This window comes from Scyliorhinus canicula, chromosome 10 (genome assembly GCF_902713615.1).
Source record: "Scyliorhinus canicula chromosome 10, sScyCan1.1, whole genome shotgun sequence".
NCBI classification, from domain to species: Eukaryota; Metazoa; Chordata; class Chondrichthyes; order Carcharhiniformes; family Scyliorhinidae; genus Scyliorhinus; species Scyliorhinus canicula.
The window spans coordinates 116,422,263-116,448,160 of NC_052155.1; the positions used below are offsets into that span (position 1 = coordinate 116,422,263).

Below are 25,898 nucleotides of genomic sequence, written 5' to 3' on the forward strand. Positions count from 1 at the left end.
TGCTTCCTAACCACTGTTGAGAGCTGACCAGGTGTCCATAACAATTCTTAGGGTTTTTTTCTCTGTTTTCTTCCTGCCATTTGCTGACCCCCATTTCTACATTTACCCAAGCTTACTCCCTCAGCTTGGTTAGCTTAAAGTCCTCTCTACTTTCTTAGTTATGCGACTCGCTAGAACACTGACCCCAGCACAGTTCAGGTGTAGGCCATTCCCACTTTCCACAGTACCCATGCCAGTGCCCCTCGAACTTGAACCCACTTCCCCCACACTGGTCTTTCAGCCACGTATTCAGTTCCCAAATCTTATTTGCCCTATGCCAAATTCAGACACAGGTTTATTACCTTTGAGGTTCTCTTTCTTAATGTGGCACTTCGCTCTTCATACTGACTATGCAGAAACTCTTTCCTTGTCCTGCCCATGTCTTTGGTACCGATATGCACCAAGCCAGCTGGATCCTCCCTCTTCAACTGTGAGTTCCTCCCCAGCCCTGGGCAAATGTTCCCAACTCTGAAACCAGGCAGGCAACTCAGTTGTCTGGACTCTCTTTCTTTGCTGCAGAGAACAATTTCAATCCCCCTCACTATACTGTCTCCTCCTACCATGACTACATTCCAGTTTGCTTCCCCCACTTGAAAAGACTCCTGTACCATGATATCACGGACAGCCTGCCCATCCACCTTGCAGCCTTCATCCACACAGATTGTGAGCATCTCAAACCTGTTTGACAATAGCTGAAGCTCCTCCACTACTCGGTCCTTTTACCTGTCACACTCACGGTCACATCCTTCTTTCCCTCACTGCCATATGCATTTTGCATTCACAGTCATTTAGTGTAGGAAGGATTACAGATGAGTCTTGTCTTGACCTCAATTGCTGTCCAAAAACAGATGCAAGCAGAAATTACTGAATTAAATGAAAAGCAAAAACCTGCTTGACTTTTTGCGGAGTATTCCGCTTTTACTATCTCTGGAAACACCTATTTCCCAACTACGAAGAAGTCGATATGGGTCCAGACCATGTGTACTGGTGAGAAAAAAGAAAATTCCTGTTCACCTGGATGCATGAACTGCCATGGGTCCACTGCCCCATCTGTTCCATACATGTTCTCAGTTTTCTAGCCTTGCCTGCCATTTTCACCATTCTTGGGTTTGACCTGTCCGTCGGTGGGTCCTGTAGACAGTTGAAGCTCCCCCATGATTAGTTGGTGCGTATCTATGTCAAGGATTTCCGGCATGGTCTTCTTTATAAATTCCGTGTCGTCCCAGTTGACAAGGACATGTTCTCCAGGATGACTGGTGCCCCGTGAAGAACACCGCTGACCATGACGTATAGTCCTGCTTGATCCATCCTCTTCGCAGTAAACACAGTCCTCTTGCTAATCAGTATGGCTACCCTCCTAGCTCTCGTCCCATGGCAGGAATGTCCCACCCAGCCCGATCTTATCTGCAGTAAGTCCTTCTTCCTCTTGGCGGAAGACTATATCAGCTTTCATACTTTTTAAGGTGAGCAAAGACTCTGGATCTTTTCACTGGGCTGTTAAGTCCCCTGATGTTCCAAGTGATAATCCTGATGGGGGCTTTTTGTCCCCTCCTTCCTGCAGGATCAATCATACTTAATTTGTGGATGCGCACCTGCACTCCGGGGTTTCCCTTTGTTAGAGGGGGCATCCAATATGGCCACGGCCACCGTTCTCACCATGAGGCCGGGCCCCTGTGGTTTTGTTCCTCCCCCTCTTGTTTCTGCCCTATTCTCCCCCTTCTGTCTACTCCGCTGCTCCCACCCAAGGCCAGCCAGATGCTCTCTCCCCAGTGGGAAATGTGCGGCAACCCCCCCTCACTCATACTTTCTGGCACTAGCATTTCCACTAGTGTGGTGGCCCCCCTCCTGGGGTCGGTCTGACCCCCTTCTACGCCCGCTCTGCTGATGTCCCCTCAATCTCCTCCTCAACCTCTCCAGCTCTCTGATGCACTCGCCCCCTCCATTCTATGAACTGGTTCCCCTGTTTATTGAATAAGCGCATTTACTTCAGCTGCTTTTCCCCGGCGGCTTTTCAAAAATGCCGGTTATGATTCCGGGCACCTCATTGGCGGGCCGCATAAAAACGCGCGTCGTGGGGTGGATGAGTGGGGCTGTCTCATTGGTCGGTTGAGTTGGGTGTGCGACGAATAGGAGTCCAGGTTACAAACAATAAGCCTTATTATTGTTTGTAACCTGGACTCCTATTGGTCGCACACCCAACTAAACCGACCAATGAGACAGCCCCACTCATCCACCCCACTACGCGCGTTTTTATCGTTGACTCGGCTAGGCTGTGCTTCTGTCAGTGTTAAGGATCAGCACAAGCAACTTGACACCTGATTTCAACAAACTGGTAAATGACTGCAGTCAGATGCATCATTCTCATTGACATTGTTCTGTTACTTACTGAGTTACTTTGTTTTTCAAATAAATGTGCTTTTTTTTCTTTAAAGACCTTTTATTTTGGCTATTTAAAATATTAATTATTTTACTTAATATACTATGCGGCCCTTTAAAATTGTGAATTTCTGAATGTGGCCCTTGCACGGAAAAGTTTGCCCACCCCTGGTCTAAACCATTCTTATGGACAAACCCATCTGCCTCTGCATGGGTAGTAATGTAATGTTCCATAGCCTAATATGTTTTGCAGAGCTTGGCTGGGTACTGCATCCCAAATTTAATTGTGCCTTTGTGTAGGATCGATTTTGCCTGATTAAATCCTATACTGTGCTTTGCCAGGTCCGTCCCAATGTCCTGGTAGACTCCGATTTCAGGTCCCTCCCAGTTGCATGCCTTCATTTGTCTGGCCCAGCAAAGGATCCTTTCCTAGTCCTGGTATCTGTGCAGCCTCGTAATGACCGCTGTAGACTGATCCCCCACCTTGGGTTTTCGGCCGGAGCGACCTGTGAGCCCCGTCGATCTCCACCAGCTTGGGGAAGCTGTCTCTCCCCACTAGGTTGTCCAGCATTTGGGCCACATAGTCAGTCGGATCCCTGCCCTCAATTCTCCCTGCAGGCCCACTATTCTGATACTCTCCCGCCTTGACTGATTTTCTTGATCCTCCACCTTTCCTTTCAGACTTCCCTGAGTCACTACCAACCTCTTGATTTCGGCCTCCAGGGCGACGATTTGGTCGCTCTGGTCCATCGATGCTTTTCCCAGCTCCATTATCGTGCTCCCTGGGACTCCACGCTCTTTCCTATGCCATCGAGAGCCATCTGCATGGTGGCCAGCGCCTCTGCCACCTTGATTGCTGCCTTTATTTCGGCCTTAATGCCGTCTCCCATCTCCTTCAGTTCCCTGGTGAGGAATGTCTTTCATCTATTGCCAGGCCCGGGGGGAGGAGGGTGGCCGGGACACTCTCTCATCTCTACTAATGGATGTTACATTGGGTATTCAAAATTCCTTATGTTAAAATAGTTTCCATTGTACTCACATCCAGTACTGTTAAAAATACACAGTTCTTTATAGGTGATTTGTTTTTCAAAATAGTAAACTATATTTCAACAGCTATATCTCTATTAGAATCAATCTACAGTGTGGGAAAAAATATTACTCATGTTAATCTCATTCGAATTACAACCATTAACAGTGGCAGTTCCACATGCACACCTCTGGCGGGGGGAAAAATTCCCATTGTTTCAGCCATGGCTCACTTCTGAGTTCAAGTCCTAAACTCCAGGACTTATTTTTCAATAACTGCTGACACTCCAATGCTGCACTGCTAGAGGTGACTTATTTCAGATAAGACACTAGTCCGAGACCCATATATGCACATAAAAGGTCCCATGGCATTATTTTGAAGATGAGCAGGATTGCTATCCCCGGTGTCCTGGCCAATATTCATCCCTCAATGAATATCACAAGAACAGATTGTCACATTGCTGTTTGTGGGAGTTTGCTGTGTGCAAATTGGCTATCGTGTTTCCTGGTTTACAATGGTGGCTACACTACAAAAATACTTCATTGGTTGTAAAGCACTTTGAGGTGCCCAGTGATCATGAAAAACACTATGTAAGGGCATGTCCTTTTTTTGCCCTTTATCACACTGCAGTATTTGTAAGGCTTAAAAACGCTAATGGAAATAGTAAACTTGAAATTCTTGCCAGTAATGCTGATCCGTTCTTCACCTACCTATTTTACAGGTCTTTCTTCAGACACAGCACATGTCTGAAAGGACAAGACCTACAGCTATAATGTTGCATGACTTTCACAGTTCAGAATACCCAAATGTCAAACTCGTGCCATTATGCTTTACTGAAACCCTAGGCTGACCTACATTTTCTATCACAAGGAGCTGTTGAGGCATTAAGGCGCTGATGCATTTAAAGAGGAAAGTTAGATAAACACAAGAGGGAGAAAGGAATAGAAGATTGTGCTAATAGTGTTAGGTGAAGAGGGGTGGCAGGAGGATCAAGTGGAACATAAATACTGACATAGACTGAATGTTTCTGTGCTGTGAATTCTATGTAATCTATGTAAAAAGCAGCATACAACAAATGTGATCAAAAGATTGGTATTCTATCAATCTAATATGCAAATATATTTAAACTGTACCCTTACTTAGGTAATGCTAATATGAATAATTAGCATGAAATACAGCAGTACCTGGATTATTATTCATAATAGTTTTGGGAGGTCGTGGGCATGGTTTTGGGAGATTAGTCTCACTCAATGCTTTGGCTGCAGCAGCATGTTGAGCCTTTTTAATACTACTTCCTTCCGCTTCCCAGGTTTGATCTCCAAGAGTCAATTGTACAGTGAAGATCTGTATGAAAAGAAAATCAAAATCAATTATGCCATTGAATGATATTTATTATTTTCTGTACACATCTTAAATAATCTATCAGAGCTGAACCTATCTTACCAGAGCATATACAAAGTGCCTCCAAGTGTTACCTTTTTCATCCGCCTTTCTCATAAAAAGATTTTTTTTAAAATTAAGAGGCACTTTAGTGGGGCCAACCACCTAACCTGTACATCTTTGGGTTGTGGGGGTGAGACCCATGCAGACATGGGGCCAATGTGCAAGTTCCACATAGTGATCCGGGGTCGAACCCGGGTCCTCAGCGCCGTGAGACAGCAGTGCTAACCACTGTGCCGCCCCATAAAAAGATTATTTATCTATTCCACAGAATTAAACCAAACAAAGAAGTAGATGTTAATTTCCAATGAATAGTCACAGACGCAATTCATGTGCTTGATCATTCCCTGCATAAATAATGGAATAGAGCATGCAGCCTAAGCAGCTGACAGCACAGCCCCTAATGGTGAGTGAAGGAAAGGGAGGATGCAATGGCAATTAGAGTAAAAAGAACAGATGATTGGTCCAGAGGAGATTACAGAAATAGGGAGACACAAGTTCATGAGGGAATTTAAACATGTCAATGGCAATTGTAAACTCAAAACATTGCCAAGATAGGTCAGCGAGTATAGCGGTTATTTGGAAGTGGTGCAGCATAGCATATATATTGGGGTTCTGAATAAGCTGCAGTTTATAAGGATGCAGGTGTGAGGTTGGCTAGGACAGCCTGGAATAGCAGAGTCTGAAGATGACAAATACATGAATGTGGATTTCAACATTATATGGGGTAACATAGGGTCAGAGACAGTATTTAGCCAAGGAATTACACTGATCAACATCATACGAACTTTTGAAGCCACTGAATTTTTTTCCTCACTATTGTAATAGCGGTATTATCAGTGTCAATTTGGTTCCATTGGTAATACTCTCACCTCTGAATCAGAAGAAAATCTTAGCAACAAAGAAATCCATAAGCTCTTTGTACTTGTGTTGAAGACCAGGGTGGAGTACAGAAGGGAAGGGGGCAGTCACTAATCAGTCAGCTAATTAACAACAACACTCAGGATCCGGTGACTAACTGTAGCAGATCTCGTACATACCATTCAGGATCCAGTCACTAAACCATAGTTTACACTAAATACAAACCATGCCAGGCAGGGTCCAGTCACTAAATGATTAAGGAGTTTGCAGATGATAAAGTTGGCCATGTGGTTGGTAGTGATGAAGGAAGCAGGGAGATATAAATGGATTGTTCAAGTGGACAGAAAAGTGACAAATAGAATTCAATCTGGAGAAGTTACTGAGGTCACACATTGAGAATGCCAAGCAAGGCAAGGGTATACACAATAAATTATCAGGCTCCAAGAAATAGAGAGGAACAAAGTGCACGTCTACAGACTCCTGAAGGTAGCTGGACAGGTAGAAAAAGTAGTCAAGAAAGCATGCAGGATATTTTCCTCGATTGCCCATTGCCTAGAATATAACACATAAGTTATGCTAAAACAACATAAAACATTAGTTAGGCTGTGTTATATCTTTGAGTTTGCCACAAAGAGAAAAGTTATGGAGGTGCTCACACTCTGGATTCTTACAAACACAATGAGTGGTTTTATTTAGGGATGTAACTCACACAATCTAAGATGGAGAACTGAAGCCCGCACAAACACACTGCTGACATCACTACAGATCACACGATCCTTCATCAGCAGGGATATATTCTCTTAAAACAACACCTTTTACTTCTTTAGTACGACAATTACTTAACATTTATACAACAGACTTAATTATGCATTATCTCTATGCACATATATATATAACTTAGTAAGACGGTCTCTCAGGTGGACGTCTATCTCTTTTAGGTTGTATTTGACGTTCTGGAACTTGGCTACTCGAGACCTTGGAAGTGTTCTCTGTTCCTTCAGTAGGTGGTACTTCCTGGGAGGTTACTCCACAGTCCATCTCTATAGGTATTGGGAAGTCCTCAGAAACAAAATCTGAACTTGTCTGTGTTCCGGACCTGTACTGAAGAATTGCTGTCTACATTTTCCATGGGAAAAGAATCTTGAGATGTTTCAGTGATTTCATTTTGTTAAACTAGTCACTGGTCAGTATGACATCTCCAAGCTCCATCATCTGCCTGTATGGCGTATGATATCGGGCCAGTTTTCGCTAGGATCACAGCAGATACCCATTTCTCTTTGGTGATGTAGCTTCTGGTTAGCACTTGCTCTCCTTGATTGAACACTCACATTTTTCAAGTTTTTGTTCTCTCCTAGCAAGCTGTGTTTGCTGTTTGACAATCTCAGAACTATCAGGTGGTATTAACAAATGTAACAGTGTTCGTAGATTCCTCCTGACAGCAGTACTGCTGGCGAACTCTGTGTCATTCCTTGTGCGGTGTTCCAATGAGACTTTAATTTGTTTACTTTTCTTGTCAATGTACCGTGGTCCCTTTGATGCCTTAATGGAATGTTTCAATGACTGAGAAAAACGTTTGGCTAACCCAATTGTTCAGTGCAAGCTTACTTTCATATTGCATTTTCCCCTTCTTAATCAATCCCTTGCTCTGTCTTTGCTACATTTCAAACTGTTCCCAATCCTCAGGTCTATTACATTTTCCTCGATTGCCCATTGCCTAGAATATAACACATAAGTTATGCTAAAACAACATAAAACATTAGTTAGGCTGTGTTATATCTTTGAGTTTGCCACAAAGAGAAAAGTTATGGAGGTGCTCACACTCTACATTTTCTTGCTAACTTGTAAGCCTCTTCTTTGAATCTAATACTAGCTCTAATTTTCCTTGTAAGCCATGGTTTGGCCACAGTTCCCTTGGCACCAAAGAGGAATAAACATCTTCTGGAGTTCACCCATTCGTTCCTTCAATGCCTGCCATTGCCTGTCCACTGTCCTTCCTTTCAGTAATGTTCCCCAGTCCATCATAGCCAACTCATGCCTCATACCATCATAATTACCTTTATTGTGATTCAGGACCCGAGCCTTAGAATCAACAAACTCACTATCCACCATGATAAAGAATTCTGACATATTATGGTCACTCATCCCCAAGGGTTCTCTCACAATTATGTTGCCAACTAATTATTTCTCATTGCACAACACCAGTTCAAGATGGCCTGTTCCCTTGTTGGTTCAATCCAAATGTCTTGAAAGAATTGGCTAGGGAGAAATTTGACATGTTGTTTTTAATCTTCCAGGAATTGAATCCGGTTCCAAGGCACTGTGAAGCAACAGTGCTAACCACTGTCATAGGGAAATGTTAGAAGTTATTCTTAAAGATGTGATAGCAAGGCACTTGGAAAAATTCAAGGTAATCAGGCAGAGTTTAACATGGTTTTGGAAATATAGTTAACCAATTTTTTGGAGTTCTTTGAAGAAGTAAGCTGTGGTTAAAGGAGAATCAATGGATGTACTGTACTTCGATTTCCAGAAAGTATTTGATAAAGTGTCACATCAAAGGTTATTGCAAAAAATAAAAGCTCACGGTATAGGAGGGTAACATATTTGCTAGCTAACAGGAAATAGAAGGTGAGTATAAGAGGATCCTTTTCTGGTTGGCAAGGTGCAATGAGTGATGTGCCACAGGGATCAGTGCTGGGGACTCAATTTTTTAACATTGATTCAATGACTTGGATTAAGGAATTGAAGACATGGTTGCTAAATTTGTTGAAGTCACAAAGATAGGAAAGTATGATGTGAAGAGGGCATAAGGAAGCTAACAAAGAGATGTAGATAGCTTCAGTAAGTGGGTGAAGATCTGGTAAATGGGCTTATAATGTGGAAAAATCTGGAAATGTCCATTTTGGCAGGAAAAATAAAAAAGAAGCATATTATCTAAATAGAGAGAGATTGTACAGCTCGAAGATGCAGAGGGATCTAGGTGTCCTAGTGCACGAATCTTCAAAGGTTCGTATGCAGGTATAGAAAGTAATTAAGAAAGCTAATAGAAAGTTATGTTCATTACGAGGGGAATTGAATACAAAAATATGTAGGTCTGCTTCAGTTACATAGGCATTGCTGAAACCACATATGGAGTACTGCGTACAGTATTGATCTCCTTATTTAAGAAGGATGTAAATGCATTGGAAGCAGTTCAGAGAAGCTTCACTAGACTAATACTTGGAATGGGCGGGTTGCCTTAGTAAGAGGTGACTTGATTGAAACATAAAAGATCCAACACTACTGACTAGTCAAGGCTACATAGTGTGGCATGAATTCTGTGAGCATCAGTGTGCAATTCCTGCATGCGCAAGTATGGCTCTCCTTGAAGTTGGCCACGCTCTAAATGGAGGAACTCATGTGCTCAAAGGGATGAGTTATGGTAAAGCACTTGGAATGAAAGGTTGCTTCCATTCTCAACCCATGATCCCACACTACCTCAGGGAACTCTGACATGTTGGAACACATTTGTTAGCTTATCTAAAGAGAGCCCCCATTCCTATGATTCCCACAGCTCTGCATCTGCACCAAGCTAAGTTGTGTCTGATTTTTATCCGCTAAAGGGGATTACCTACAGCTGCCTCTCTCTCACATCCTCCTGCTCAGTGGCGGCTTGCTTTCATCCAGTGCCACCCTACATACATATGTAGGAGGACCAACCAAGATGATTGAAACTGCACTGGCATTGGGTACACTTGTATAGTATGATGCTGCTTGGTCTAAGCTCTGCTCTGGTAGAACTTGGCTTGGTGATGGTGCAAGAATCAGTCTGATCATCTCATTTCCAGTACCTGCAGAAGACACAAGAAGAATTTGTGACAATAGTCTTGGAGAACAGAGCTGAAGCTTCTCAGTGCACGAGTCTTCAGCATGCTGACAGACAGGCCAGAGTGAAATGCACCTGCTTAATCTATGCATTACAGTTTCCATTCACTCTCCATCAAGGATTGGCCATTTTGCCTTTCCAAACATCTCACAGTCAGCGACCCTCGTGATCTCCATGGATTTCTCATCCATGCTTGTGATGTGCAAGAAGTGAAGCCCTGCTCCCGTCTGGATTCTTTTTGCATGCATTGTGAGCCAGTTTCTCCTGCAAGGGCAAAAAAGGGAGTTCAGGCACTGCTGGCCTTGATGACCAATGCCAGAGCTCATTTTCATAAGAAGTACCATGTATCTGTATTGGCAGGTCCTCAACAGCACTATGGCTCTGACCCTTACTGAGCGTTTATAAAAATCCTGGTTTGCAAGACAACTATGTTTTTGGGAGCAAGAGGTGCATTAAAGCATCGTAAAAGCTTGGGCTATTAGACTTTTGTTTAGATTAAGAGGGTTCCCTGTGGAGTATTTAATTAGAGACCTTTGTGTTCTGTGTAATATGATGTAACTAATGGAAGGAGCTAGAGTACCAAGTATTTTAGAGGAAAGCAGAGATTGTTCAGTTGGGAAATTAAAGTCAAACCATGAAGACAGTTTCTGAAGCCTTCAGCTTGGGATCCGGCATTGCTCTGACAGGATTCAGGTCTATCTCTTAAAACAGTCTTGAAGAACTTCAGTTCAGCAAGTATGCCTGGGTCTGCTAACTGTATTTAAAAATGGATTAAGATCTGAGATGGTTCTTCTGCTTGAGCAGAAGTAAAGATAGCAGTTAAGGGTTATTGTGTCACTGTATTGATTAGCATTGTTTAAGGGGTATCTTTAAGCTATTTTCATGTGTAATGTTAAAGGTATTTAATACTGTATTCGTAATAAAGTTTGTTTTAATATATCATATCCTTATTTCGCGTGAAATCCCCCCCCCCCCCAGTGTGAGTATCCTTTCCTCACAGTCTTATAAAATTGAAATAAAATATTGGGATTTCTGCTCACTATCCTGGTCCAAGATGTTAATATCACAGATGCATATGGGCAATGCTTTTGAATGATGAGACCATTGTCATAAACAGCAAATATATACATATATGAACATCCATCACCCAGACGTGACATCAAAATTTTACAGTTTAAAAAAAAAATCTGACTGCTACACCTGGGTACAATCCTGATATTTGCAGCAGAGGTGGAGGCATCCTGTTGACTGCTACACCCTGCTGTCCGAGATAACTTTGGCAGACCTCTTCTGGAGGCCTGGTGCCTCAAGGGTCCCGGCCTGATTTGGGTCTCCTGTTCAGGGGCAGGTGCATACTCCTCCGTCTGACCAGAAGGAGTTAATGGAGTCATATGCAAAGGGGATTCGGAGTGGTTGGACAGTGTCCTGTATGGAAGCGCTAGGATGTCCAGCAGATGGTTATTCTTCCTCTGGGCGCCCGAGGGCTTCTCCCTGACTCCTTGAGAAGAGCACCAGATAGGAAGTTAAGGTGCCCTATCCCACTCTTGCTTAGCCACTAATGGATCCCAACAATGTCTATAGCGATGGAGTGCAGGTCCGAGCGCATCGCCTGCAGAACCTGCTGGGCCAAGGCCTCCAAGGCGCTGCCACCTTCCCATGATGATCTCGAAGCACTTGAACTTCGGAGCCAAAACATTAATCGGAACGTAGATCGACTCCCTCCATCCGTTGCTCTAATCTGTTAACTGGCTCTCGCAACTCTGCCTCATGTCCCTCTGCCCGTCATTTCATCTACAGAATTTTTCTATGGCCACTTGCAAAGGTTCATCATCTTACTCAGACTCAGCAAGTGCCTGTTCTCCAGCAGTTCTCCACGTGCAGAGACCTGGACTCTCAGTGAGGTTTTTTTCCAGAAAGTCACTCAGAGCCTAATCTAGAACTATGAGCCACCATGGTGTGTTTCTCTGTGCTGGTGTAGGGTACAAGTAAATACAGTGACAAATCTTCTTTTGATGCTCAAGACTCTCCCCTGAGGGGGCCGGGGCTTATGTTGGACCTGCTGGTGTGCCTGGACCTGCCGGTCCTATAAGAGGGAGGATAGATTTAGCTAATGAACAGGCTGAATACAAGATTGCATGCCACTTACTATGAACGTCAGGGGATGATCAACTTATGGAGGGCTAATCCATATTGGGTTGCTGGGAGAGGCTGATCTCGCCTTCCCAACAGAATGATCCCTGCATTCTCCTGCCAGCTCAGCAGCATCTCCCTCGAAGGGAGTGAGCCATCTTGCCTCTGGTCCTGGATCTCTCCCTTTTGTTGTGGGAAAGCTGTGTGAATAGAAATGGATTGAATACGATGAGGAGGGTTGGAGCAGAGATTGGAAAGCATGCATGCCTTCTGTGTGTTGTGGGCCTTCTCTGTAAGGGCTGAGGATGGAGTTAGTCCTGCATGAGAGATGGGATGCTGGTAATGTGAATGTGATCATGAGACAGTCAGTGCTCATGTGTCACCAGCTAACATTGTGTGAAATCCTTGTACATGGCAACACTTTGAGTGCATGATGTAGCTGAAGGTTGACTTACCTTGACGTAGCAGATGAAATCATTTATCCTCTTCCTGCATTGCAAGGCATTTCTGGGGCCGCTGCCTGACGGGTTGACCTCCCTTGCAACCGCTGCCCAGGCTGGCGTTATGAGATTAGTGGGATTCGTGGAGCATTCCCTGGAGTAGAGGACATCCCAGTGTTGACGCATTTCGTTTCTCGTACAAAAGCCTTGAGGGCGTTGTGGATAAAGTTCAGGGCAGCCATCTTCCTGTGCGCAGCAGTCTTAAGGCTTCTCCTGAAGGTAGCTGGCCGGAGAGAGCGAATGTGTGTGTTTGGGTGGTATTTAAATATAGCGCCCAAACCTTCAACCCAATTAGTAATGGTGGGGCAGACGAATCAGTTCCTGACCCATCACGTGATTTGGAGAGATACTTGCCTTTGCATAATTAATTTGCTTCCAAGTTGGAAATCGGACACAAATTCCCGCCACTCCAACCAGCGAGCAATGCATTGTGGCACTCACCCACCAAGGTACTTAGTTCGAAAGTGGAAAATTTCAGCCATTGTCTCTGTTTCTCTCTCCAGATATTGCCAGGTCTGCTAAATATTTCCAGTATTTTCTGTTGTATTTCAGATTTCCAGTATTTTGCTTGCTTTTTTTCTTAATACTCAAAGACAATGTTTAATGATTTGAAGCTACATATAGTAACAAAGACAGGGTCATATTAAAGGAACTTGAGAGACTGATAAGAACAAACTATTTAATAAGTGTGGTTAAAATCAGTACAATATGAAGCAGTAGAAATTGTACACAACTGGCTGGCTGTCATGACTTAAACGATCATTGCTTTTCAGGAGAGAAGTGGAGAATTAATTTCATATATTTTAAGAATTGATACACACTTATTTGAGCTTGAGAGGAGGGAAAAATGTAAATACTAGGAAAGCACAAAAATCAAAAAAAATCTATATATCCATGACAAAGACAAGTGTCTATTCACAAATAATTGTGGCCTGTAACTTCCTCAGAGTGGAAATCTCCAGCAGATTGCCACTCTGAATGAATGTATCCACCCTGGTATTCCAAAGCCCTGGTCTTGCCCAACATTCCTCACTCAGGCTGGATGGGACAGGAGTAATAAAGCACGTCCCCGGCTGCATCAGGGTGGAGTAACTGGGGCATAGGAAACACCCCAGTGCCGTAAAGGAGATGTTTAAAGGGGCAATTGAAAGGGAGAAGGTAAGTTGCAATGGTAATTTGTTCTGACAATCAGGGAGAGACCTGGAGGGAGTTTGGGGGGGGTTTTGTTTCAGTAGGACCGGGGGAGAGTGGCAAGGAGGAGGTTGGACAGGAAGGAAAGGTTGAGAGTGGGGAATGGGGAGAGGTATCGAAGTTACAGGGTTGCATTGGCCCAAGAGGGGGGCGTCAGACAGGGCCGGGAGCAGGGGACAGGGTCGGACCAGACGGTGATGGGAGGTCAGACTACAAGGGGAGGGGGGAAGAGTTGGACTGCTCTGGGGTTTTGGTTTGGCTCGGCTCGGGGTGGAGGTTTGTGTGTGTGGGGTTGTCCCATACGAGGCTGGGTCTGTTGTTTAAATAGTTACTATGTAGTTAAAAGTGTTCTTTTCCCTTCTAACTCTTTCAGAGGCACATGAGCACAGTTGGGCAGCACGGCAGCACTGTTGATTCACAGCTCCAGGGTCCCAGGTTTGATTCCCAGCTTGGGCCACTGTCTGTGCGGAGTCTGCACGTTCTCCAATTGCCTGCGTGGGTTTTCTCCGGGTCCTCCGGTTTCCTCCCACAAGTCCCAAAGATAATTTGGCCATTCTGAATTCTCCCTCTGTGTACCCGAACAGGCGCCGGAATGTGGTGACTGGAGGCTTTTAACAGTAACTTCATTGCAGTGTTGATGTAAGCCTACCTGTGACAATAAAGATTATTTAGAATAACTATCAGGGTATGATTGGCAGAACCATTCGAAGGTAATGATTTAAATCACTTTTGTCGGATGGTACCCAGCCCACTGCAATTGTCCAGAGGAAGTTAGCGCTTCTGGACAATTGCCAGGTAAACACTGACATGGGAACTTCCTGGAGGGATTTCCCAATACATCAATGGAGTACCCCCTAAATGCGATGCTGGGGAATCAAGAAATTATGCGTGAGTATATTTAATTTGAGACATATCAGGTCACACATACATAAGTACTCTTTACAATAATGTACTTATGTATTTTACAAGACCACCAGAAGTCAAGATTATATCATCTTAAATATTCAGTTATTAGACAATGGCACTAGGATCATGATAACAGGCTTATAAAAAGGGAAACGCTGGAGAGCATGAGTATTATTTTCTAATTGGCCGCTTGGTAGTGGAGAACTAGAATATTGCTGAAAAAGGAGACAAGTTGCAGTAGGTTTTCTGTTTGCATTCATCGGGAAAAATGGAAGAAAGCCAAATTTCAAACAAATGCAATTTTTTTATACTACAATAGAAAAGGTACTGACTGGTTGCCTAGTCAACTCTGATTGGCTGAGATAATGCCATGAAGAAAGCAAAGGGGAACTATTAGCTCCCCAGGTTCCTGAGTAATTCAAACAAGGCAACTAGCTTGAACATATTCCTTTTGTTTGCAGAGAACAGATCCCTGCATATGAAGGTATGTCACATATACTGTAGGCCTGAAACTTGCAATATCATGCAATAACCTGCTTGTGAGAAGAATTTGATAAGGACTCATGGTTGTTTGACTCTTGTTTTTACTAAGTCTGGATGGAGACCTTGGAAGGCTGGAATAGAGCTGGAAATCGAATTCAATAGGGTACTGCATCCAGCATTTGTGGATGCAGCCAGAATGAACTAATCATCCAGTGAACATTACGAAGAAAGGGACATCGATGGAGTGACTGACTAGGGAGTCTGCCCCCGTGCAAGATTACTCAGAGATTTGGTGATGTAAGAACGCAGAGGAATTGTGATATTTTAGGGAACTGTCTCGAACAGAGTAATTCGCTGTTGTTTTATCCTTTTGGGGAACTGTCTTGATTGAACAAAGCAATTTGTGATTGCCATTTGTGCTACAATAAGGTTGTCTTTCTTCCTTTATTTCAAAATATATATTATGTTGCATATAAAGTTCTGTTTCTTACTTTCTTTTTTATAAAGTTACCTTTCTTTTTTTATCACTAAAAATTGTTGTTTTCACATATTATTTGGTACTGAGTCACTCATTCCTGTCATGTACAGTGTGCAGCTCCAAGCCTAAGTGGGGATCTGCAAAGTACTTTCACACTCCTACACTAGGAAACATAAATGTTTCACATTAAGAGCTCGACTGATTATCTTAAATTGGCTGTTAGTGCAGCTATTAGATCACTCTGGATTGTTCAACAAGTTCTGCCCAATCACAATACCACATCCAACAGTAGATGTTTTTTGAGGGTTTTGTAAATGTGGGCTAATTGAGTACAGTCTGTACTCTTCCTATTATGAACAGCCAAAGGAACTTGTGGTTTCATTCAATCAGCCAATTGTTAGTCATTTTCTGAATCCGCATTTATTGAGCTTCGTAACTTAGCAACCTGCGCAGGCAAGTTCATTTTTAATAATATGTATGGCCAAATAAATGGTAACCATAGGGTCACTTCAATGTCTAGCACTTGCTAACATTTTTGCCAGTTTCTCACAAGGAATGCATTTTTGATGGAAGGAGCCCAAACCTCCGACTCTGAGCATATTTCTGATAGGTACATGTATTGCTCGTTGTCTTTGAATCTGCAGCTGCATGTCGGGATTTCTTTATACACCTTAATGCACCCATTCTTCACTTAATTGTATATCTAGTATTGCACTGGTACTAAAATTCATGCACGACATTGTGTGGTAGGCGGAACGTCTTTTGGGCTGACAAAACTGAGAAGTCTACTTGAAATTACCCTGAAAAGGCAAGGTATCTCAAAATGTGAATAACAGGTTAAATAATCCATTCGCTGCTACTATGAATTGGATACACGAGTGGCATTTTCTTCTTTTTTTCTAACTTTAAAGTGCCCAATTTGTTTTCCAATTAAGGGGCAATTTAGTGTGGCCAATCCACCTACCCTGCACATCATTGGGTTGTGGGGGTGAGGCCCACACAGACACGGGGAGAATGTGCAAACTCCACACGGACTGTGACCTGGGGCCGGAACTGAATCTGGGACTTCAGCGCCACTAGGCAGCAGTGCTAACCACTGTGCTACGTGCCACCAGCGAGTGGTATTTTCCATGAAAAGGATCAGTCAAGCTTGCAAAGTGTCTTATTTATACTTCATACATAGGAACCAATTCTCTGCAAATAAAAGTAATATATTCAAGCCTTGCACTGTTTTTGAATTATCCAGGAGCTCGGTAGCAGACAGGGGGAGAATGTGCAAACTCCACACGGACAGTGACCCAGAGCCGGGATTCGAACCCGGGTCCTCAGCGCCGCGGTCCCAGTGCTATCCACTGAGGCACATGCCACCCACCTGTAGAATAAATTGGTGTGATTGTTTGAAATTTGATATTCTTGCATTTATCTTGATGAGTGCAAGCCAAACAAGCTTCAGCAACATGTCTCTCTTTTCAGCAATATTTCAAAATCAATATAAAGAGCAGTAATGCCACAAAAACTATCATAGCAACATTTTAAAAGCTGCTATTCAACTATTACCTTGGCATGGGCAGGCCCTCTTTCATTCAGAAGCTTGTATTGGGGCTGGATTCTGTTGAAACGGGCTAACTCATTCACCAGGCACATTGGGGTTTTCTCTTTGGGGTTTGCCATGTTATCCTGGAAAGAAACTGCAAACAATACATTTAAGAAAATATACCACGTAACAATGTCCAGCGTTGAAGAAAATAAATATCCATTTTTCAACAAAATATGACTCATACTTCAAATGTTTTGACTTAATGCTGTGCAAGACCTTGGTTAAGCCTCATCTAGAACACAGTGTCCAGTTCTGGTCCTGAATATAACCATTTAAGCTGCTGAATTGTTTAAAAGCCTAACTGGTTCACTTATGAACTTCAAGGGAGTGGCCCTGCTACTCCTACTCCAGTTGTACATAAGTGTCCGACTCATAATGCCCTCAGGATGGGCAATAATTATTTATTTGGTATTGATGTCCACATCCCAAGATCAAATATGAAAAACTTAGTATGCCAGTTATATTATTGAAATAAACTACAATCGCCAGAACCATCTAAAAATTAAGAAAAAACAATATTTCCCCAGATACTCAGCCTGAAACTATAAATCAAAATCCAAATTATGAAAATAAATGAGAAGAATAAAATTAACAAAACTTTTTTCCCTTCAAAATGAATGGTTTCACATGCACTGAGTCACTGTAAATGGTGCTAAACATTGTGCAATCATCAACAAACATCCCCACTTCTGACCTTATGATGGAAGGAAGGTCATTGCTGAAGCAGGTTAAGATGGTGCTGATGGCCCACAATACCTCAAGGATGCCTGATTGGAGCACCTGGATCTGTTCTGAATCTATCTCATTAGCGTGTAGTTCTGCTACACATCAGCTGTTCCAGTACAGTTACAACACTGGCATCTAACCGACAATATGGAAAACTGCACGAAAAAGCAGGACAAATCCAACCCGGCCAAATATCACCCCATCAGTCTACTCTCGACCATCAGTAAAATGATGGATGGGATCATCAATAGCACTATTAATCGACACTTGGTTCCATCAGGGTCAATCAGCTCCTGATGTTATTACTGCCATGGTCCAAACGTGGACAAAAGAGCTGAATTCCAGAGGTGAGGTGAAAGTATTAATTATTAATTTTTAATGGTTGAAAGTAGCTGCCCTTGACATCAAGGCAGCATTTGACTGAGTATGGCATCAAGGCGCCCGAGCAAACAAGGATCAATGGGAAACAGGGAGAAAATCCTCTTCTAGTTCAAATCATGTCTGGCATAAAGGAAGTTGGTTGTGGTAGTTGGAGGCCAATCATCGCAATTTAAGGATATCACTCGAGGGGTTTCTCAGGGTAATATCCTAGGATTGATCGCGCTGTTGATGATCCTTTCCATCCAACGACTCAGATAGTAAAGCAGTCCAAATTTGCGACTCCTCAGTGACAGAAACAATTCATGTCCAAATGCAGCAAGAATTGGACAATATGCAGGCTAGGGCTGGCAAATAGCAAGTAACATTTATACCACACAAGCGCCAGGAAAAGACCATCTCCAACAAGAGAGAGTCTAACCATCGCCCCTTGATGTTCAATGGCATTACCACGGCTAAATCCCGTACTATCAACATCCTGGGGGAATACCATTGAGCAGAAACTGAACTGGACGAGCCATATGAATACTGTGGCTACAATTTTAAAAATAAATTTAGAGTACCCAATTTATTTTTTTAAATTAAGGGGCAATTTAGCATGGCTAATCCACCAAGCTTGTACATCTTTGGGTTGTGGGGGCGAAACCCGGGGAGAATGTGCAAACTCCACATGGACAGTGACCCAGAGCAGGGATCACCCCTTCACTTGGAGAGAACTGTGAACCAGTCTATCTTGGACCTGCATAAACTGGCTTCTGACAATATCGATGCATAAATGTGTGACTTTCTGTAGACTCACTTCTTGGATGAAGAAGTCCAGGCTATCATGGGGATAAGGTGGAGGTGTGGGCTATCAAGAAGTTTGGCGATTTCATCACCAACCTGGTCCATTTGGGGGCTCCCCTGAATGGCATGGCCGAGTATCTGTTTGACAAGCATAGTCTGGAAGAGACTGGAAGAGTCTGAGGATGTGTGCTCAGGTTCTAGTTTCTCCTACTGGTGGAAACATCTTCTTCACATTCACCCCTATCTAAGCCTCTCAATTAGTGGGCAGGATTCTGCGGTCCACCAGCCGCATGTTTCTCAGCCATGCGCTGTTTGCTGGTGGCGGGATTCTATCTTCCCGCTGCTTATCAGTGGGATTTCTCATTGTCAGCACTCCAAGACCCCGCAAAACCCACTGGCAGGGGTGTAGTGCCGGCAGGAAAATTCAATCGCAACAACCGGAGAATTCCGGCCAGTGTTAATGCAGAATTTCACACCTAATTTTGTTGCCAATTGACGTCCAAATATTTTCAAGTTGGTATCACTTGGCAATAATCAGGAGTGAATCATAGATTCATAGACTTTACAGTACAGAAGGAGGCCATTCGGCCCATCGAGGCTGCACCGGCTCTTGGAAAGAGCACCCTATCTAAGCCCACACCTCCACCTTATCCCCATAAGCCAGTAACGCCACCTAATCTTTTTTTTGGACACTAAGGACAATTTAGCATAACCAGTCCACCTAACCTGCACATCTTTGGACTGTGGGAGGAAACCGGAGCACCCGGAGGAAACCCACGCAGGCACAGGGGAACGTGCAGGCTCAGCACAGTGACCCAAGGCAGGAATTGAACCTGGGACGTGGGATCCTGGAGCTGTGAAGCAATTGTGCTAACCACTGTGCTGCCCAGGATGGGAACCGTTTCTGATTTGATCCCTTCCCTAGATCAGGTTTATGCACTGAAACCATTAAATAAGTTTTAGGGTCCTTCTAGCCTTCACCTGGTAAGACAGAGACAGTCTCATTATTGACAGCAAACTGCTGATTTCTCAAAACTTTTTACACAATAGATAGAAATATGGAAGACTGTTACATAAGGGTATAAGAAGTAGGAACGGGAGTTGGTCATGCACCCCCTCTAGTCTGATCTGCCTTTTAATAAGTTTATGGCCCAACCTTGACCTCAGGTAAACATTCCTGTCCAGCCCTCATATCCTTTAATAAGAATATACAATTGTCCTAACTTAGTTCATCTATCCAGACAGATAATACAGGTGGTTTCCCTCCAAACCAAATTATTATTGTATCCAACAATTAAATGATTCTGGGTTTCTTGCCCTCACTACGCTGCTCAGAAGCCCATTTACACACTATGTGAAGAAAATCAGACTTAAATTTGCCATTTATTAGGTTTGAATTGATGATCCCTCATCGTTGTACAAGTCTATTTGAAGTAATGTTCATGATCACTTGCCTATCTACTTTTTAAACAGAGGTATGCAAAATAGTAATCACCTTACAGTCATGTCCTTTCAAAGCTAAAAAAAATAGTTTCTCCAGTCTTTCCTTATTGTTCAATCTTCTGACACTACGGATTAATGTTGTGCCACTTCTGTGAACTGTCTCCAGATCTTGAATCATGGTAACCAGAAATGAGCACTGTACCCAAGATTGGTCTGACCAGAACAATTTACAGTTTGAGAATAACGCCCTCTCACCTATACTCTACTGTACGGGCTATACAGTCCAGTATTCAAATTGCTTTGTTGATTTTGTGCGGCAGGGTGGCTTGCCCTGATGCCTCACAGAGCCAGGGACCTGGGTTCAATTCTGGCCTTGGGTGACTGTGTGGAATTTGCACGTTCTCCCCTGTCTGCGCAGGTTGCCTCCGGGTACTCCAGTTTCCTCCAGTTTAGTGTCTTCTGTTTATTTTTTGTTTCGTATTACTATTTATTTACTGGGGCTGGAGAGGTAGTTTAATTGGTTTATTTACGTGGGGAGAAGGGTCCTGACAACGAGGCGACAGTCTGATCGGCGCCAGGAACGGGAGCTGCCAGGGTCAGCTGACTCTCGGGAGCGTAGTGAGGGGTGAGCAAGTGCCCAGCTGGTGCTTGGCGGGGGGTTTTGGGTCGTGGGGCTGTTTGGGGGGGGGGGGGGGGGAGGATGTAGGAGGGGGAGGGGAGGGGGGATGCCGCTTTGCTGACAGAGGAGGTATCAATTGAGGGGTACCAATTGAGGGCCGGGGGCGGCGGCTCCCTGTGGGGGCACTCGAGGAAGCGAAGGCCATGGGCTCGAGGTTGGCCAAGAAAGGGCGATGGCTAGTCGGGGGAGGGGGGGGGGGGGGGGGGGGGGGGGGGCGTTAGCCCCGTCCGGCTGATCACGTGGAATGTGAGGGGTTTGCGTGGGAGCAGCTGGAGGTGGCGTCATGTAAAGGTACTAGTCTGGGAGCTTTGATAACAGCTCCTTTGCCATTCTCGCCAACCCGTTACTACACAAGTCCGGTGGTGGTGGTGACACTGCGGATCTGGGGACAGTGGAGGAGGTACAAGAGGGTGGAGGGAGCGTCGGTCTGGACCCCGATATGCAACAATCACAGGTTTGTCCCGGGTAGGATGGATGGTGGGTTCCAGAGCTGGCAGAGGGCAGGCATCAGAAGGATGGGAGATCTGTTTCATAGAGATATCCCCATTCCACTCTATCAAACGCCTTTTCAGCATCCAGGAAAACAATCAGCTCCGGTTCGGGCACTGAAGAGGGGGAGAGGACATTTAATAGTCAACATTTATTGGCTAACAATTGCCGACCCCTGCTGAAGCCTGTCTGGCCTTCTGAGATCACCTCTGGGAGGGAAGGCTCCAATCACAGTGTCAGCACTTTTTCAAGTAACTTAGCTTCCACATTTAAACGTGAAATAAGTCAGTACGACCCACACTCTGGAAGGTCGTTGTCTTTCTTAAGGATCAGGAAAATAGAGGCCTGTGCAAGAGTAATGGGCAACGAACCCCAGGACAAGGAGTCATTAAATATATTGAAAATTAGAGGGATCAATTGTTCCGCAAACTACTCACAAACGCAATAGGGAAGCCATCAGGACCAGGAGCTTTACCCGTCTGCATCAACCCAATTCATTTCCTAATTTCCTCTGGGCCTAGCAGGGATTCCAACTATTCCCACCTCTGCCTCCCCATCACTTGGATGGGATAACCCATCCAAAAAAATCCGTCATGGCCAAACTCTGCACCGGAGGCTCCAATCTATAGAGATCCCAATAAAACGTTTCAAAAGCCACACTGATCTGAGGCTGCCACTCGAGTCCCGTATCTGCACAATCTCCCGGGAAGCCATCTGCCATCTTAGCCAGTGAGCTAAAAGGTGACTGGCTTTCACCTCATGTTAAAAAATATACCCCTCAAACGTCACAACTGGCCCACCGCCTTATCCATTAATAATAATTCAAATTGTGTCTGCAGCTTTTTCATACTCACCAGCATCTCTGGGGTTGGGGCAAGTGAGTACTGATGATCCACCTCAACGATGGAGTCCACCAGCCTCTGCCACTCCACCCTCACAATCTCTTCCATATTTACTTTATAGGAAGTTATCTGCCCCCCGATAATCACCTTAAGGGCATCCCACAGTGTAGAAAGAGAGATGAACTCACTTTTATTAAATTTAATATATTCCCCAAAGGTGGTAGACATGCTTTCACAAAATCTCTTGTCCGCTAATAATGCCATATCCACTATCTGTGTGCCAAATCAACAAACGTGGGGTATGGTCTGAAATCAAAATCGCCGTGGAAACCCACCCACTCCACCAAAGGAAGGAGAGACCTATCTACCACAAAAAGGTCGATACGCACATGGTGGACATGGGAGGAAAAAGAAAAATCTTTATCACCCACTGAAAAAAACGCCCCAATTTGCTCCATCCTGGGGCCCAGAACACAGCTTAAGTCACTCCCCAAACTAAGCTGATGCAAATCCAGATCAGGAATGGAGGTGAACAGCTTGTTAATAAGACTAGTATTGTCCCAGTTTGGGGCATACACATTAATCAGGACCACCGATGTACCTGCCAAAGACCCTCAGATAATAATATGTCCACCATTGGGGTCAGCCAGGATCTTAGCGGCAGAAAACTGAACCTTTTTGTTGATTAAAATTGCCACAACCCGGCCTCTACTGTCAAAGCCTAAATGAAAAACTTGTCCCACCCACCCTTTCCACAACCTTGTCTGGTCTCTGACCCGCAAATGAGCTCTTGCAGAAACACCACATCAGCATTTAATCCTTTAAGGTGAGCAAATACCCTCAATCTTTTCACTGGGCCATTCAGCCCCCTGACATTCCAGGTGACCAAACAAATTGGGGGCCTCCCACCTCCCCTTGATCCAGAGTCTGCTATTTTCACTGAGAGGGATTGTCCAACAGTTACAGAGAAAGTTCAGCAACCAGGCGCACCCAAGAGAGCCGCCAACAACAGAGAAATACAAACATGAGCAAGGAACCCCAACAATTCCATATATCAATATACCCATCCCCAACACTCAAAAAAAATTTCAAAAACCTCAATCAACCCACACCCAAACCATGCTTCTTTACAAAGGAATCCACCTCCTGCATCACATCAAAAGTCACTCTTAGCCGTGCCGGGTACACCATCCCACACCGCACTCAGCTTTTATGCAGAGCACTTTTGGCCTTGTTGAACACCACCTGCTTCTTTGCCAGCCCTGCTCCCACATCCTGATAAAACCTGATGGCGTGGGCTTCCCATTTATAGTCGTGATGCTCCCTTGCCCAGCTCAGGGCCCGCTCTTTCTCTTGGAAGCCATGATTCAGTGGTTCATTGAGACGTGGCTTCTGTCGGAGTGTTCAGCGGGCACGATCCAGCTGGGAAGGGGACGTGAGTCCACCCTCCCCCACCATCTTCCCAAACATCTTCGCAAAATACTCTGTGGGAGCTGAATCTTCCCCCCCCCCCCCCCCCCCCCCCCCCCCCCGGCAACCCCACAATTTGGATATCTTGCCTCCTGGAACAATCCCCTAAATCATTCACTTTACTTCAGTGCTTTATTCACATCAGCCATCAGAGACATGTCCACTTCCAGAGAGGCAATCTGGTCCCTCTGTGTCGAAAGAGCCACTTCCATGCCTTGTATCATATCATCATGCGCTTCTACCGTATAATTGGTCCTTTCCAACGCCAAACAAATGGGAGCCAAGGCCTCTCCCATTGATTTGCGGAGGACCTCGGACACAACCCGCCAATGCTTGTCAAATTCTGCCGCCAAGATGCAGTTAAGCATCTCAGTCATTAGTGGATAAAAGCAAATTACTGCGGATGCTGGAATCTATAATGAAAGAGAAAATGCTGGAAAATCTCAACAGGTCTGGCAGCATCTATAGGGAGAGAAAAGAGCTAACGTTTCGAGTCCAATGACTTTTTGTCAAAGCTACAGAGAATGTGGGGAATATTTATATTGTGGAGTGAGCCGGAGTCACAGAGGCTGCCTCTCCCATTTTCTCGACCAACAAGCCCCAAGAAGCCTCCAATTCAGTCAACAAACTTCTACTTTCAGGCTTTTTCCCCAAGGCTTCCTAGGCGTTTCACCAATGTAGGCACCTTATTCAATTAACAAGTAGGTTTTTAAATGAAAATACCCCCTGAAACTAAGCAAAAAGAACTAAAAACAGCACCCTGGCACCTTGTGCAGGTCTTCCCCCCCACATAATGTCACTGGAATTCCTCTATTCATAGCTACTCCAAAACCATTTATCATGTCAGATCTGGAGGGGCACTGGCATCCAAGAGTTGTTGAAGTTACATTTCCTCTAGGCCCACCATTTGTTTCTTTGCTCGTCTCATTATCACCCCCGTTCTCCTTGCACAATAATTCCCTTTGTCATTTAATCACTCCTGTCTTCCACCCCATCACAGACCTTTCATTTTGTTCTTTCCTCCCCTCCCCACTACCCATAGTTACTTAAAATCTGTTACATTGTAGCATTCTTCTGTTATTAGAAAAGGACACGAACCTGAAATGTGAACTGTTTCTCTCTCCACCGCTGCTGCCTGACCTGCTAAGTATTTTGGGAGTTTCCTACCAATATTGTCAGGGCTATTTGTTTATCTCCAAGGTTACGATGAGAGATGTGCGGAGCCACATTGTCTAAGTATAGAGGTTGTACAGAAGTATGAGAGGTTGTACAGGATTTTACTTGACTGGGAATGACTATTTTGCAGTCAATCTGGCCAGTTCCAGTGTCTAAGGAACATAATTTCCTATGATACCATCCATACAGCTCTATCAAATGTTTGTTCAAATATTTGCCCAATTTTTCCGAATTTGCTACTACAAATTAGATCCCACTGCTCCTTTATTTAGACAACTGACAGATGTATTCCCAAAAGAATTTCAGAGATGTGGTCAGTGACTTCAACAGCAACAGAAGTGGTGCCAGCGCTGCAATGGGCCGAGAGGGCTGTGGATTTCACTCACTACTTCAAAAGTAACTTTGTCAACAGATGTACGGTTCCTCTTGGCAGCTATAAAAATGTCCACTGGGACAAATAAAGCTTGCAATGTATTCCTGTTGTGAAGTAATTGCAGATACAGGGGGCGGGATTCTCCCACCCCGGGGCGGGCTGAAGAACCCCCACGACCTGTGCGAATTATGCCACGCGACACCGGCACGTGATTCTCCGCCGAGTCCCGCCGGCGCCGTCCGCACCTGCTCTCAGCTGGCGGAAATTCAGCGTGAAAGGGTCGGGGGGGGCGGCCTGTGGGGGGGGGTAGGGGGGTCCGACCCTGGGGGGGGGGGGGGGGGGGTCCGACCCTGGGAGGGTCCAACCCTGGGGGGGGGGGGCCTCCGATGTGGCCAGCCCACGATCGGGGACCACTGATCGGCAGGCTGGCCTCTCTGGCTGCCGGCCTCCTTTCTTCCGCGCCGGCCCCTGTAGTCCTGCGCCATGTTGCGTCGGGGCCGGCGCATTGAAGGAAGCCACTGCGCATGCGCACGTTGGCGCCGGTGCCACTGCGCATGTGCACGTTGTCGCCAGTGCCACTGCCCATGCGTGGATCCCGCGGCGCCCAGTTCACGGCATGATCAGCAGCTGGAGCGGCGTGAGCCGC

General features: G+C 44.8%; 1 protein-coding gene and 1 long non-coding RNA gene across 10 annotated transcripts in view; one reads left to right on the top strand and one right to left on the bottom strand.

Annotated features, from left to right (window-relative positions):
- stau2 (staufen double-stranded RNA binding protein 2) overlaps positions 1-25,898 on the bottom strand; it is a 459,368-nt gene that overhangs the window by 410,974 nt on the left and 22,496 nt on the right. For 8 of the 9 annotated variants that reach the window (XM_038809615.1, XM_038809614.1, XM_038809617.1 and 5 more), the window contains exons 2-3: positions 16,851-16,981; positions 4,627-4,786 (exon numbers count right to left, since the gene is read on the bottom strand). In XM_038809615.1, coding sequence (XP_038665543.1) covers positions 4,627-4,786; positions 16,851-16,981 — 291 coding nt within the window. The remainder of the gene's footprint in view (positions 1-4,626; positions 4,787-16,850; positions 16,982-25,898) is intronic. The other variant, XM_038809618.1, reaches the window with a different exon arrangement.
- On the top strand, positions 7,354-15,349 carry LOC119972619. Its single transcript, XR_005462117.1, has 2 exons — positions 7,354-8,150; positions 14,925-15,349. It is a non-coding gene; the product is annotated as an uncharacterized LOC119972619 (long non-coding RNA).